The sequence below is a fragment of the Dermacentor variabilis genome, chromosome 1, assembly GCF_050947875.1.
Source record: "Dermacentor variabilis isolate Ectoservices chromosome 1, ASM5094787v1, whole genome shotgun sequence".
NCBI classification, from domain to species: Eukaryota; Metazoa; Arthropoda; class Arachnida; order Ixodida; family Ixodidae; genus Dermacentor; species Dermacentor variabilis.
The window spans coordinates 194,966,902-194,980,933 of record NC_134568.1 but is presented as its reverse complement, the minus strand read 5'-3'; the positions used below and the strand labels follow the sequence as shown (position 1 = coordinate 194,980,933).

General features: G+C 48.2%; 1 protein-coding gene across 1 annotated transcript in view; it reads right to left on the bottom strand.

Moving 5' to 3' along the window:
- LOC142590423 (neural cell adhesion molecule 2-like) overlaps positions 1–14,032 on the bottom strand; it is a 483,557-nt gene that overhangs the window by 4,031 nt on the left and 465,494 nt on the right. Inside the window, exons 5-10 of the mRNA XM_075702523.1 lie at positions 11,236–11,541; positions 9,533–9,820; positions 6,691–6,999; positions 5,619–5,918; positions 3,632–3,760; positions 2,279–2,306 (exon numbers count right to left, since the gene is read on the bottom strand). Coding sequence (XP_075558638.1) covers positions 2,279–2,306; positions 3,632–3,760; positions 5,619–5,918; positions 6,691–6,999; positions 9,533–9,820; positions 11,236–11,541 — 1,360 coding nt within the window. The remainder of the gene's footprint in view (positions 1–2,278; positions 2,307–3,631; positions 3,761–5,618; positions 5,919–6,690; positions 7,000–9,532; positions 9,821–11,235; positions 11,542–14,032) is intronic.

Here is a 14,032-nt window from a genome sequence, read left to right as displayed (position 1 = left end):
GCTCCTTTGGCTGCCGCAGACCAATGAATAATGACACGTTGTTACTGCGAATTTTTTGTTTGTGTGCTCCCTCATTACGGACTCTGTATAGTCCACTGTGATCCCCTTTGAACCGAAGTTAAGCGCCGCTTCTCGTGCAGTGCGCATTGCTATCGGCTAGGGACGACCGCAGCGAAGCGCGTGCTCCAGAAGCGCGCGCGTGCGTGTGCTCCAGTGCTCCGAAGCGCAGTCCCCAGATTTTCCGCTCGCAACTCACACATGCGCACAAGCGTCGGACAAAGTTAGCACCCTTGACAAAACGGAAACACGCCTTGGAGAATTAAACACCTCTCCGATTACGGGTATTTAGCTAACCAATGTTTCGTATGTCAGCGTAGCCATGAAGTCTTGGGGCGCTTTCGACTTCGAGCACCGTGCTGTAGCTCACATTGCACACGACTGCACCTTTCTCTCGTTTTCTGTAGATGGCTTGCGCGTGACGTCACGGACTGGGTTTCTCACCCACATGGTTCTCCAATATAGCGCCTAGGCTGGCGTCATTGTATCGTATTCACTGCCAGGTGTAACCTGCTTCTATGGAGAAAGGCAAGCTTAGAATACGTCCCTCCTCCACCGCCTGTGTTGGAGAGTTTTGGAGCCGTGCGAAGCGCTAACATACGCTGCTGCTCACCGTGCTGGTTCACCAATATGGCCCGCAAGGATGACGTAAGCGCAAGCCATCTATATGTTGTGCAGAATACTAGGTGTTTCTCATGCCCCCTGTTTTTCTCCAGAAATATTTCATCGGGAATTGTAATAAAGGCGGAGGGCCTGCAGCAGTGAAAAAAAGCTTGTTTTCGTCAGTGGCTCTTAGACACATTGCCCGAGGAGCTATCAAGATTTTGGCGCGTAAAATTGTAAAAAAATGATGTGAACAAGACAATGCTGACCAGGCGGCCTATGTAAATAAGTACTTTGTGTTTGAAACCTTTCAGCCTCCCGCAAGAACTCTCACCTTTCCCCTTAGCGCTGCCCTAAGCATTCTTAAAGGCATGAAATTCCCTCACATTTTTTTACTGGTAGTGCTTCCGAGCCTCTAGGTTCTCCCATCAGTGTCTGCCGGAAAAATACTTTCCTCAGTCGCAAAAAAGACCATAGGTGCTTGTGCGTGGAACACTTGAGGTTCGGAACCTCGACATTACAGGAATGAAAATTATAGAGATCTCATGCAGTGGGAGAATCAACATTATGGAAAACATTTTGCTGGTACATGGATAGCTAGACTCATTTCGTCTTGCACAAAGTGTTGAGGTGATAGAACATGTCCGTGCAAAGTGAGCGATTGTCTGTGTGGGATGACACGACAAGGCGACGTTTGCATAACAATGACGGCGACGCCAATGGCATGACGACGACGGTGTCGACGATGGCAAGACGCTCGCACCGGGGCGTTGTTATTTCGGCGACTCCTTCTCAGCAGCAGTAATTCTCGCCTCGGAGTCGTTTGGGAAACTCCGGCGCTTCAGATGCTGTCATTTTTATAAACAAATTGTTGTTATGAGATATCTCAACGCTCTAGATAACACGAGAATAGTAGACATGCGTGGGCCTAATAGCTCGAACGTACAGCTTTTGCGCAGGGACGCGCTGGTTAAAATCCGGCCAGTTGGACATATTTTTATTTTTATTTTTTATTGAAGAGACATAAACTGGCTGTAACAAGCAAAGAACGTTCCGCATTAAAAAGAAAGACGCGCGCCTTTTACGCAGAGCTCCCACGCACTGTCACATATCCGAGAGAGCCTGCGGTGGCTACGCGGACGTCAAGGGACGGGGCTGGGGAAGATCGGTATAAGCGCACAGAGGAGTGTTCATTAGAAAGCACCTTCTCTTCCCTCACACGATAGCGCACGACAAACGCCTGTCGCTCACACGGACGCTCGCCTGTCAGCTGCACGAGGTGCAAACCTGTCAAGGCCGTCTTAAACGACATTTGATGGAAAAGCCTTCCAGCACACTCTAGGGCGGCTTGGCGTGCACCCTAAGCTAAGTAACCAAGCCTCAAAACTAAGTGGCTCACATCAGTGCCACAAAATCTGGCGAAAGCGGAAAGGGAAATACATGTATTCTCATGTCGAGCTTTCATTCCGACGTGATAGCACACTCAAATGGCAAAAGCCACAGTTTGCCCTGCGAAAAGGGAAGGACGGCAGCCCATCAATTCCAAATAGAGCCATGGCTCTGACAGCCTCGGCTTGTATCCCTTCTCATGCAGTTTAACGAAACGAAGAAAACTTACTGTTTTTCCTGATGAACTTGCTTGTCCTCTGGAACAAAATACAAGGGTATCTGAGTGGACTCCAAAGATTACATGAAAGGCAGCCGTTTTCACTCGGGTTAATTTGTGCGGCTTGCTTCCTTGGTTTACCAGCTATCGAAGTGAAACGCCAGCTGTCTGCTCACTGGTTGTTTAAAACGCGATGTGATTATTGCGCTTTGCAATGCAAATCAAGACACCACAAGCTTCCTTCCTCAACTTTCCACACTGCGGGACTGAGCTCCCGGAAGATACACCGATCGTACGTGTGGTCGCCACCTGGTGCCTGCCATCGCAGTCGTGATCAGCCCAGCGTGTAAAAATTAAAATATTCCACCCTGTGAGACATGGGTACCGGTACAGCATCTTGACGGATTAACGCTGAAGAGTTGCTCACGTGGTAAGGCGGCACAGCTGAGACTCCAGCCTCTGTGAGTCTCTTAAAACAGAGGCTTAATACCGGTTACATGTGTATCTTGAGCTCCACGGCTGGAAACAATTCGCCGATTTCTTAACAAGTTTTTCGGTTTTCTTGTTTTTTTAACATGATCTCTTGTCTCTCTTTCTTGTTGTATTGTTCAAAGTGGAACAAAACACTTCGTTGCAAATATAACAAAATGAAATTACAGAAGTTGTTAGATAAATTTTCAAGCGAAAACACACAGCCTTGTCCATATCGTTGCAGGAAACAATAGCCTTATTTGAGCGACATCTGGGACAACTCAGTGCGTGCGGTACATGCGATTTTCTTGCATCCGGCGCCAAACTACGTTACCAATGACAACTCCATTGTGCAGTGATGGCGTATAGATGCATTCGTGTCTGTGTGAAAAAGAGGGACGACTTCCAGCTACTATAAATAAGTAAACAATATGTAGAGCCAACTTCATCAAATGCATCGCAGTTATAATTTGAAACAATTGACAAAACATTGTTCAGACTTTTCTTATTCTTCGCTATCTTATTTTTCTTCTTTTTTTCTTTTTGCAGCACTGATACTCACGATCAACGTCTCGGGCTGTTGGTAAAAGCCACGTTCAGCAGTAAAGAGAGACAGAAAGAAATATACACTGACATTCAACATAATTGTTGTGGATACCAGTAGAAGGCTTAAGTTGATTAAGCGGGTGTTATTCAGTACACTTTGAATAGTTTCAAGGTTCTAGTGTTCGGTTGCAGTGGTCTTTGACAACAAAATTACCGGGAAGCTGGCCATGACCGAATGCATGTCATCAATAAACAGGGGTTAAATACTAGTAAAAGCTCAATAATGGATGAATGCTGAGATGAAGAAGCCAGCGCGACACGGCTTTTGTTACAGCTAGCATCACCTACCTCGGTCTTCAGGGGTCTTCGCTTTGTACTTGATGGCGAAAAGCACGATAAAGGGAATCGCCACCAGCAAACAGATTGCCACGACGAGAAACGAGACCAAGATGTTCGATGAAACAAGCCAGGGGGGTCCTGCAACGCAGGTGAGGACTTATGTAGCGCGACGTCGGCCACAGTTACGATTTGGGAAGAAAATTACGCTGGCACATGGCCTGATGTTGGTGTTTTGAGACGAAAGCGGGTACAGGAGTATCGGATAATATTTTGTGTTGTTGAACGCCAAGCTAATACTTATCATGGCTTTGTAGGGTAATGCAACTATATCTATCATAGAGTAATGCATGCCACAACAAAGGAGCATAGGTATAGTCCAAAAGTCCGCTGGCAGATCACATGTAGCCTGAACTTTCCCAATATGTTCAATAAAAAAAGAGCTTTCAGGCAAATACCGCGCTGAGCTTTGGTTTTAAAGTAAACAAATGCAGGAGACGCGATCTTGCTTGTTATAATACCAGCATGCACCACCAGCACGCACATCTCGTCTCAGCATGCTTGTGCTGGACACTGGCCCACGCCAGTGGTCAGCGCAAGTGGCCACGTCATGCTCAGGGGCCTGGCTATTAAAGCGTTCGCATTAGGTGTGTCAAAGTGGTAAAGGGTATATATATATAATATATATATATATATATGAACCGGAAGAAATGGGTTAACTGAGGCCCGATTTTCATTATTCATATCTTAAGCAGTCAACAAACTATGACCTCAAGGACAATATACGGAAAATTACTTGTACTTATTAATTGAATTAAACAAATGATAAATTAATGGAAATGAAAGTGCATGAAAAAGCAACTTGCCGCAGGTGGGGAGCGATCGCACGTCTTCGCATTACGCATGCGATGTTGTACCAAGTTAGCTACAGCGGCGCCGTTCTCCTATCTACTTTCTTGGGCATTTATGGTTTACTACTAGAACAACATTGATGCTAAAACAACATTGATGCCTTCAGGTAGCATGTGTGGGTTTATTGGCCAGTTGCCTTCACCCAAAAGGATCACGTGCTAGTGACACCTGCGGGAGAAAGGATGTTCCACCTCCGCCGCCAAGGTTTGTTAGTGGTGGCGCTGGCTAACGCTCCCCGGGTTAGTTCTAGTAGTAAAACATAAATAACCAAGAAAGTAGATAGGAGAACGGCGCCGCGGTAGCTCAACTGGAAGAGCATCGCGCGCGATTGCGAAGACGTGGGATCGCTCCCCACCTGCGACAAATGTTTTTTTTCATCCACTTTCATATCCATTATCAAATATGTAATTCAGTTATTAAGTACAAGTAATTTTCCCTATGATGTCCTTGGTGTCATTGTTGGTTGACTGTTATATTTATTTATTTATTGAAAATACCTTAGAGGCCCCTACAGGCCCCATATGACTTCTTATGATATATATATATATATATATATATATATATATATATATATATATATATATATATATATATATATATATATGTATGTAGTTGCACTTCCCTCCTAGAATTAGGAGTCAGTTATTGTACGACACCTTGCAATATGTGGTGAACGCGGTTTACGCCATGTACCCGGGACCTCAAAGAGGTGCGTCGTAAAGTTAACGCATTAATCCTGCATTTGCCGCTGAATCGCCACTGCATTTGCTTTTTTGGAAATGCTCACTAGGAGGCTAGCCATGCTTCCACTCCATTAGGGGGCTGTGGCTATCGTGTCTACAGCACACTCGCCTTTTGACATATTCTTTAGTTTTACAAAATATTAACACCAAGCCTCTAGTCACGTGTCAGAAAAACAGGATCGCAGCCGAATGCTCATAACTTGCCTCATCCACGGTCACAAGCGGCACGCAAACGCCCCAGTCAATATGGCGCCATGAGCGAAGGCGGTCTATAGCTTGAACCAGTAAATACGTTTAACCAGCGCTCAAGATTGACGCGATGACATGCAAGTGATGGCGTTTACCTGGCTCGGAAAAGCCCTGCGCAGCGTTGGCCAACGTGTGGGTGCTGAGTAACACGGGCTCTGATCGGATGCGGCCGTTGAACGAGTAGACGAGCAGCGTGTACTTGGTGCCCGGAGGCACGTCGTCCACCCAAAAGGACGGCGTCGGCGAGCTCAAGTTAGCAACCAATCGGCGCCGCTGAAGCTCGTGAACCTCGAGCAGAAAGCTGTGACCTGGTTCAGCGCCTCCTTCGCAGTCCACGCGAAGTGCGCCCATGGTCTGGTTGCTCACATTGCAGTGTTGTGGAGGCAACGGTGGACCTGTCGACAGAGGGGTTCATGGCACAATGCACACGGCAGTTGCCTAGCTGAAGCAGGCACTAATAGAAATTAGTAACTGCCGCTAAATGGTGCAAGTTCGCTCTGCTTTCACATCTACATCCCTCAAGACTGCGCGCGCTAGGCAAGATATACTAGCCAGAATGAGAGCTAAGGGCCGCTTGCGCGGTCAATTCATCACTCAAACCAGTTCTTTACCAGCTGCATGAAAAAGGGAAACTTGTATATACTGAACTAAGAGTAGTCGCCTCCCGAAGTAAGGATATAACAAACAAAAACTAAGAGCAAAAGGGAATAAATGTGCTGAGCACAATAATTTCTCACACGTAGATATATAGAAGTAGCAGGTATCTAACTGTCGTGCCCACGATAACCGCATCAAGTATTCTACAGTGATGCACGATGAGTTTGCAGCAGAACACACAAAATATAGCGCAAGGCGCTACTGCTAACCACGTAGGTGTTTGCTCATACTATTCCGAGTGATATATTAGTTAGAATAGGGAAAGAAGAGTAAATGGTGTTTGGTGCCCGTGTGGAAATTGAACTACAGTAACCAGAACACTGCATCACGGTAGGCTGTTAACGAGGCTGCCACGCGGTCTCGGGTAAGGCACATCTCACGCTCCCATTTTCTCGCGCTCACCGTTCGCAAGAAAAATAATAACATTAAAAGGAGGTCTTATAGAGGCTGTAGTTGGAGAATAACACGCGTTGCCATAGTACCACATGCAGGATGTGTGAACGTACTCACCAATTGGAACCACGTGGATGATACACGGGCGCATCATCAGACCGATTGCATTCCGAGCAGAGCAGCTCAGCGTGCCGAAGTCAGACTCATTCCTGGGTGTGTAGCGCAGGTAGCTGGTGACGAGTCCGCGGGCGTCGGTCGTGGACGAGACCGCCCACTGCAGGTCTCGCCGATGGCCCGAGGAGCCATTCAATGACCAGTGGAAACTGACGTTCCACGGGTCTGCCAATACCGAGCAGTGGACTCGCAGCTCCTCGTGGCGGGCAACGGTGTACTTCGTCCGCAGGTTGGGGTCGCACACCGGAAGGTCTGCGATTAGCACACCAGTTATCAGGGGTCAGTGCGAAATCATTAAGCCGAGAGCTGATATTTTCATGGTGCATTGACGTTAGCGCGGCTGAATCAAGAGCAGGCAAAGGAACTGCACGAGGAATGAAAGAGCAAATAAAGTCACGGATATACAGGTCCTGGTCCCCTATAATACTTCGCCTATGCCAATGAAAGAGTACAGCTGACATTACTAAAAAGAAAAAAAAAATATACCAAAAGCTTTGTGCTTAACCAGCCTACTCTTCCCCATTTAGCATGCAAGAAGGTATTGGTTTGATGTTTTGAAATAATATCGTAGGCCCAGCCCACTGTACTCTACACGTTACAAAGAAAGTAACACTATTCCGGACAGAGAGACAAATTGGATTGGATTGGAGCGAACTTTATGTGTGCCTGCAGTTAGGTGCTCGCGCGCCCCGACGAGGGCCTACGTCATCTACGAGGTTGCATTACTCGGCGCGGGTCTGCGCTCGCCGTTATCGGCTCGCTGGGTTCCTGCCCTTTGAGTCCCCCGAGGACCTGCTAGACGGCCCAGAGCTGTTGGGCTTGGTCGTAGCTCTTCTCGGCTGCCTCGAGCCGCGGCGGGATCGTTCTTGATCTTGCTTCTTCTGGAATTTTGATGTACTTCCACAAGATATGCGTGTAATCTGCCGTCTCCCTCCCTGCACTTATCGGTTGGGTATGTCTCGGGGTACATGCAATGCATCCGTCCCGGGCTCGGCAGCTATCCGGTCTGGAGCTGTCTCAGTAGTACCTCCTCTGCTCGACTCAGCCTAGAATGCGAAGGTGGGAGAGTCCTGCGAGTCGGGCGGTAAGCCTTCGTGATGTCGTTGTAGTCCGTCATGCGGTCTTTGGCTCCGAACCACGTCGGACGGTCTGCCACCGGGGCGCGGTTGGTTAGCGCTCGCGCCGTTACGTGTGCCGTCTCATTGTGGTTATTATTGCATTCCGACGCGTCGCCCGCTTGCTGCGGGAACCACTTGATTCTTACTTTTCTGTCTTGCAGTTTAGGCGCTCGCAGTACGCACTCGTCCTCGCTGCAGATTTGGCCTTTGGCGAAGTTTCGCCCCGCCTGTCTAGAGTCACTCAGCACCGTGTGGCAGTCTGCATCGGCGATGGCCAGGTCGATGGCTACCTCCTCCTCTTGTTCCGCTCCGGCGCTTCTCACGCTCGCTGGCGTCCTAGTGGCGCCGGTTGACGCTTCTATGACGACTACTGCGAAGGCGTTCCGTTGGCATTCGTCCGCATCCACGTACCACGCGTGCTCGTCGTTGGCGTGCAGGTCGATGAGAGCCTTGGCCCTCGCCGCTCTTCTTCCCTTGTTGAACTCGGGATTCATGTTCTTGGGTACGGGGTCGATTCTCGTCTGGCGTCGGACCTCTTCGGAGACGGGGAGCTTCACCTCCGCCTCGATCGAGCGTCCTATTCCCAGGCCGTCCAGTATCTTCCTCCCGGCTTTGGTCGTGGACAGCCGCTCCAGTTGAGAGGTCCGTTGCGCTTCGGCTATTCCTTCAAGCGCGTTGTGTATCCCGAGTTGTAAGAAGCGGGTCGTGCTCGTGGACTCGAACAGGCCCAGCGCCATCTTGTACACTCTTTTGATGATTACGTTAATTTTATTATGTTCGTGCTGCAGCCATCTGTGGTAGGCAGCAACGTGCGCGACGTGAATGCTGATGAAGGATTGGACGAGCCTAATTAGGCTCTCGTCTCTCATGCCAGCCTTCCGGGAAGTGACTCGCTTGAGGAGTCGAATCGCGTTGGCCGCTTTTGCCGTGATGTTTTGCCGTGACGGTTTGCCGTGATGACGGGCGACGGTTTCGCCGTTTCCTCCGTGCTTTTTGATGACTATGCCCAGGATCCAGATTTTGCCGACCTCGGGGATCAGGCTGCCGAATTTGGTTACGTTTCAGATTTTTTTCGTATTCACGTTGTCTGGTCTTGCCTCTGCCATTGTTGGTAGGTGGGAGTATGAGAAGCTCCGATCTGCACAGCGAACATCTCAGTCCGGTGGCTTCCAGCTGATCTTCTATCGCGTCGACAGCGGCTTGCAGCACGCCCTCGATGGGGGCATTCACTGCCACCGGTCACCCACAGCGGTATATCGTCCGCGTAGATGGGGTGCCTGACGTCTTCGATGTCCGCGAGCTTCTCGGCCACTCCGATCATTACCAGGTTGAATAGCGTCGGCGAAATGGTCGATCTCTGTGGTGTACCGGTGCTCCCGAGAGACAAAGAAAAATCTCATACGGAGGCCGTTGTTTAGTTAGGTGTCCTTTGTTTACACACATAAGTACTCCTACAGCTAGAATGACAACTTTTTTGGTAAACACACACACACACACGCACGCACACACACACACACACACACACACACACACACACACACACACACACACACACACACACACACACACACACACACACACACACACACACACACACACACACACACACACACACACACACACACACACACTTAAGCGTGCATGTGTGTGTGCCAGAATGTACTCACGCTGGACTCTGAGGAATACCCTGTTGGACTCTGAAGCTCCTTCGGCGTTGGCAGCAACGCACGAGTAGTGGCCCGAATTTGAGCTCTGGACGCCGCGCAGCGCCAGCGACTGGTTGCTCACAATGAAGTTCCCGAGGCGAGAGGCCAGCTCGTGGCCTTCGAATCGCCACGAGACTTCGATGAGCCGCGGGTTGGCGTCCACCTCACACTCGAAGTAGACGTCTGTGCCCTGCACGATGCTGGACCGGTTCACTCGGTTGCCCCAGGCCAAGCTCACCCGGGGTTTGTCTGCGGAAACAGAAGATGATGGTGAAAAAGATGTTCCAGCTCATTCCTGAATATTGAAAATATAGATCACATGCAGGCTCTTTTCATTAAAAAAACTATTCCATCTTCCGTGCAATGTTAGATTTCAGGGGCTGTTGTTTCATAACAACGGCATGAACCTCCCAGATAATGAGGCGTTATCGAAGGTCATCGTTGTGTAACTGTGTGCATAGTGCACTTTAGCGAAGACACAGGGGGGTTTGACATGAGTTTAACATGGGTTTGACAGTTTTACTTGGTACTTATCAGTATTATTGGCTATACTGTTCACTCTGATGTTAATAGTGCTACAAGTGCTACAGTGCTGTGCGGTGACAGTGACCGACTGTGCTTGTGTATCTGTGCTATCCTTCTTTTTCCCTCGGTGCTTTCCTGTCACTGTACGTCCCTCTTCCCTCTCACCATAGCATAGGGTACCAAACCGGATCTTCCCCTCTGTTTAACCTCCCTGCCTTTCCCTCTTCTGTCTCTCAATGTCAATGCAATTTTTCGATTAAATGCCCTCACTATGCCGTTATATTTCGTTTTATATTTATCCCTCGATGCTTGAAATAAATGAGTGATGTTGTCCCCTGCCATCTATAAGGAATTTTACATATGAAATGAAAAAATATTTACTTATGTGTAAGCACACCACCTATCAAAGCTTTTTCTCCTAGTCACAGTAGTCGTAATCTTTCCCCTGCACTCTTTGAGAGAAAAAGTGACAGCTTTTTTCAACGAGTACTCATAGTACGAGTAGTCATAGTAGTCATAGTCATAGCAGTCATTGGTAATCATAGTACTATTGACTATACTGTTCCTCCTATGTGAATACGATCCTTCTATTTATTGCCTTCACTATGACGCTATATTTACTTTTACATTTTCCCCTCGACGGGCGAAATAAATTATCCATGCTTTCGTCTGATTATAATGAGGAAGTTTACGTATACAAATGAGAAAATATTTATTTTTGCAGTAAGCGCAGCACCTATCAAACATCGAAAAATTTTTCGTTCATGTCGCAGGCTCCCCAAATTTGTCGCCAAATAACTTGACTGGCCATATTTCTTATTCACTCTAGTCGGCCAGACCATGAACTAAATTGGCAAATCTAATAACTGGCGCCTGGAGTTTAATCTAGAGGAAATGATCAAGAGTCGGCAATAACTTCATGGCTAATCCTTTTACGTCAGGATCACGCAGGACTTATTGTTGCTTGTTTCCGACGTATATAACACATATTTTTACTTTCCTTGAAAGGAAGTTAGCGGACACAAGGACACAATTTTGGTTCTCTACTGTTCAAACTAATTACCCTACAAGGATCAAGATGCCGATGTTGCGCTTTGTTCTAAAGATTGAGAACAATGGAAAACATTAAGACGACTCACAGTGAACCTGCAGGAGCCAGACGTCGGCGACCTCTTCGTGCCCAGGCATTCTGGGGTTGGTGGCGACGCACCTGAGCTGGCGGCCGTTGTCCCTGGCCCTGGGCACGAAGCCAAGCAGCGAGGTGGTGACGTTGCCGCCTGCCGACAGCCGTGTCTGGGCGAGCGAGGCGTTCAGGCGCACGCCGTCCAGCCACCAGGAAACGAGCGCCGGTGGCAATGAGCCTTCGGCCTCGCACTCCACCTCGGCGCGGAACTCGGCTGACAGGAAGTCTTGCTTGCCCCGGATGACCGCGCGCACGGGCTTCACTGCACGTCGTGGTTAAACCGACGACAACAAGAGCAAAAATTACGCGTGGTAGTCGATTAATTGGTATTGTTCCGACTCTTATCTTCGCACAAAATTATCAGAGATTATCAGCGTATTACGCCATGTGTAGTTTTTTTTTCTTTTCACAACTTGTCAAAGAACCCGCCAGGACAGCACCTTCTTCCGCCAATACCCTCGATCTAATACTCGCCATTCCTCCTGATCTTGCTTCCTATATACCTTTACTGCCAGGTTTGAGCGGTTATTCCGTGTTAACGTTTGAAATCAAAATATCGCGGCCTAAAGACAAAAGCAAAAGCAAAGCTATTTGTGATCTCAAGCATGCCAACTTTGACGCAATCAACAGAGAATTGTGTGGGTTTATTGACACGTTTCTCATCAACGTTTACAGTCGCAGCGTTCAACACAACTGGGATTTACTTATGAACGAAGTTAAAGACTTACTTGATAAATATGTACTTATTCACTCGATAACTTCGAACAAATCGGCGCCATGGTCCAACAGCCAAATAAAAAGCTTGTCAAATAAAAAGAAACGAATCTGGAGATCAACCAAATGTTGTCCTTGTGACTATCCTTGAAATGCGCATAAACCGGCTTCTGAGGAATATGCATCTGCACTGCATTGCTCCAAACAGCACTTTTTGGAAAGCACTCTCTCATCTATGCTGACAACCAACATAAAAAAATTCTGGCGTGTCATAAAACCAGGAGACGATAACATTATAAGCCTTGTGGATAACGCGAGAGACATTATATCATCTGCACTGTGCGCATCTGTCCTTAACAATGTTTCCCGTTTTTCTTCAGTGACAAGTGTTTCTCCAGCGCTTTCAGGCTGCCATTATACCATTTCCACATTCACCATCTACACCATCTAACTACCTTCACATCTATACCATCTATACCATCTGACTACCTTCACACACAAGGCCTTACCATCTCGAGAGAAAAATGTGTGTTAGTCGCTCTTAGGCGAAAAGCGATGACTGGGTATCCAGTATGCATCAATGGTCCGCCTATCTCCTACAAGAGAAATCACCGCTTTTGGGGCGTCATTGCAGACCGGGACCTCACTTGGAGCCCTCAGGTTAACCACTTAAAGAAGAAGCTCACGTCTATTGTTCACGTCTTCAAGTTCATCGCCGGCAAAACATGGGGATCTTCAGTGGGCTCCATGCTACAGTTATATCGAACACTTTTCATCGGCGTCCTTCGCTATAGCTCTCCCGTGCTTGCTAAAACATGCAAGTCAAATCTTCGAGAACTTCAGAGCGTGCAGGCGCAGGCACTACTTGTTTGCCTAGGCCTTCCGCGGAGCGCCTCAACAGCAGGAATCATTATAATGGCTCAAGACCATCCGATCACGACTTACATTAGCACCGAAACGCTTAGAATCCATGTTCGTCATGTTTCACGGATGCAGCCAAGCTCTCTTGCGTGGCTTCGAGAACGACGACCACAGGCGTCCTTCTCCAACAAGGTCAGCTTCCATCGTGCCTCCTTACCATCGGGCTTCACACCCTCAGCACGTTCAACCTCAGCTTTGTGGTGTTTAAAACAACCTCAAGTGCGTCTTACGGTTCCAGGGATAAGAAAGAAGATCGACCTGCCTACCTTGGCTTTGAAGCAAGCAGCTCTGGATTGTTTGCGCACTTTCTACTTTGATCGAGTCCACATATATACGGATGGCTCTTCTACTCAGACCAGCTCCACCAGCGCAGTGGTTATACCATCACGGTCACTAAGCATCCAATACAAGATTTCTTACTTGACAAAATCGACCGGTTCGGAGCTTGTTGCCCTTCGAGGTGCCGTTGATTATATTAATAACCAACCGGCTAATTGGTGGGCAATATTCTGCGATTCGAAGGTGGCCTTACAATGTCTTCTGTCATCTCTTCGTCGCGGATCATGTGAACAACTCGTGTCGGAGATACGAGAAATGCACCATCACATCATCACGAAAGGACACGACGTCGTGTTTCAGTGGCTGCTGGGTCATTGCGGTATCTCCGGCAACAACCTCGCTGACGAAGCTGCTAGGAAAGCACACGAAGGAGCAACCCTTGTTTCTATAACTTTATCGCGGACCGACGCAGCCCAACACTTAGGCAAGCTAGCGCACTCTTTGACATTGGAGAAGTGGCACACACCTGAATTCACTCAACATCGATTGCATTCCCTCAATCGTTCTATGCAACTGCGGCTGTTACCAGGTCTTCGGTGAAATGAGGAAACAGTGCTGTGCCGCTTACGTTTGGGCGTCGCATTCACCAATGCATATGCATTTTTGATTGGAATGGCTGATAGCGCCGAGTGCAATGCCTGCGGTGTCGAGGAAACCATAGGACACCTACTGTGGTACTGCCCATCTTTTGAAGATGAAAGGCAAGACCTCTGCACAGCTCTCAATCAGCTAGATAGAAAGCCGTTCACCTTGTACAAGATCTTGGGACCATGGCCTCG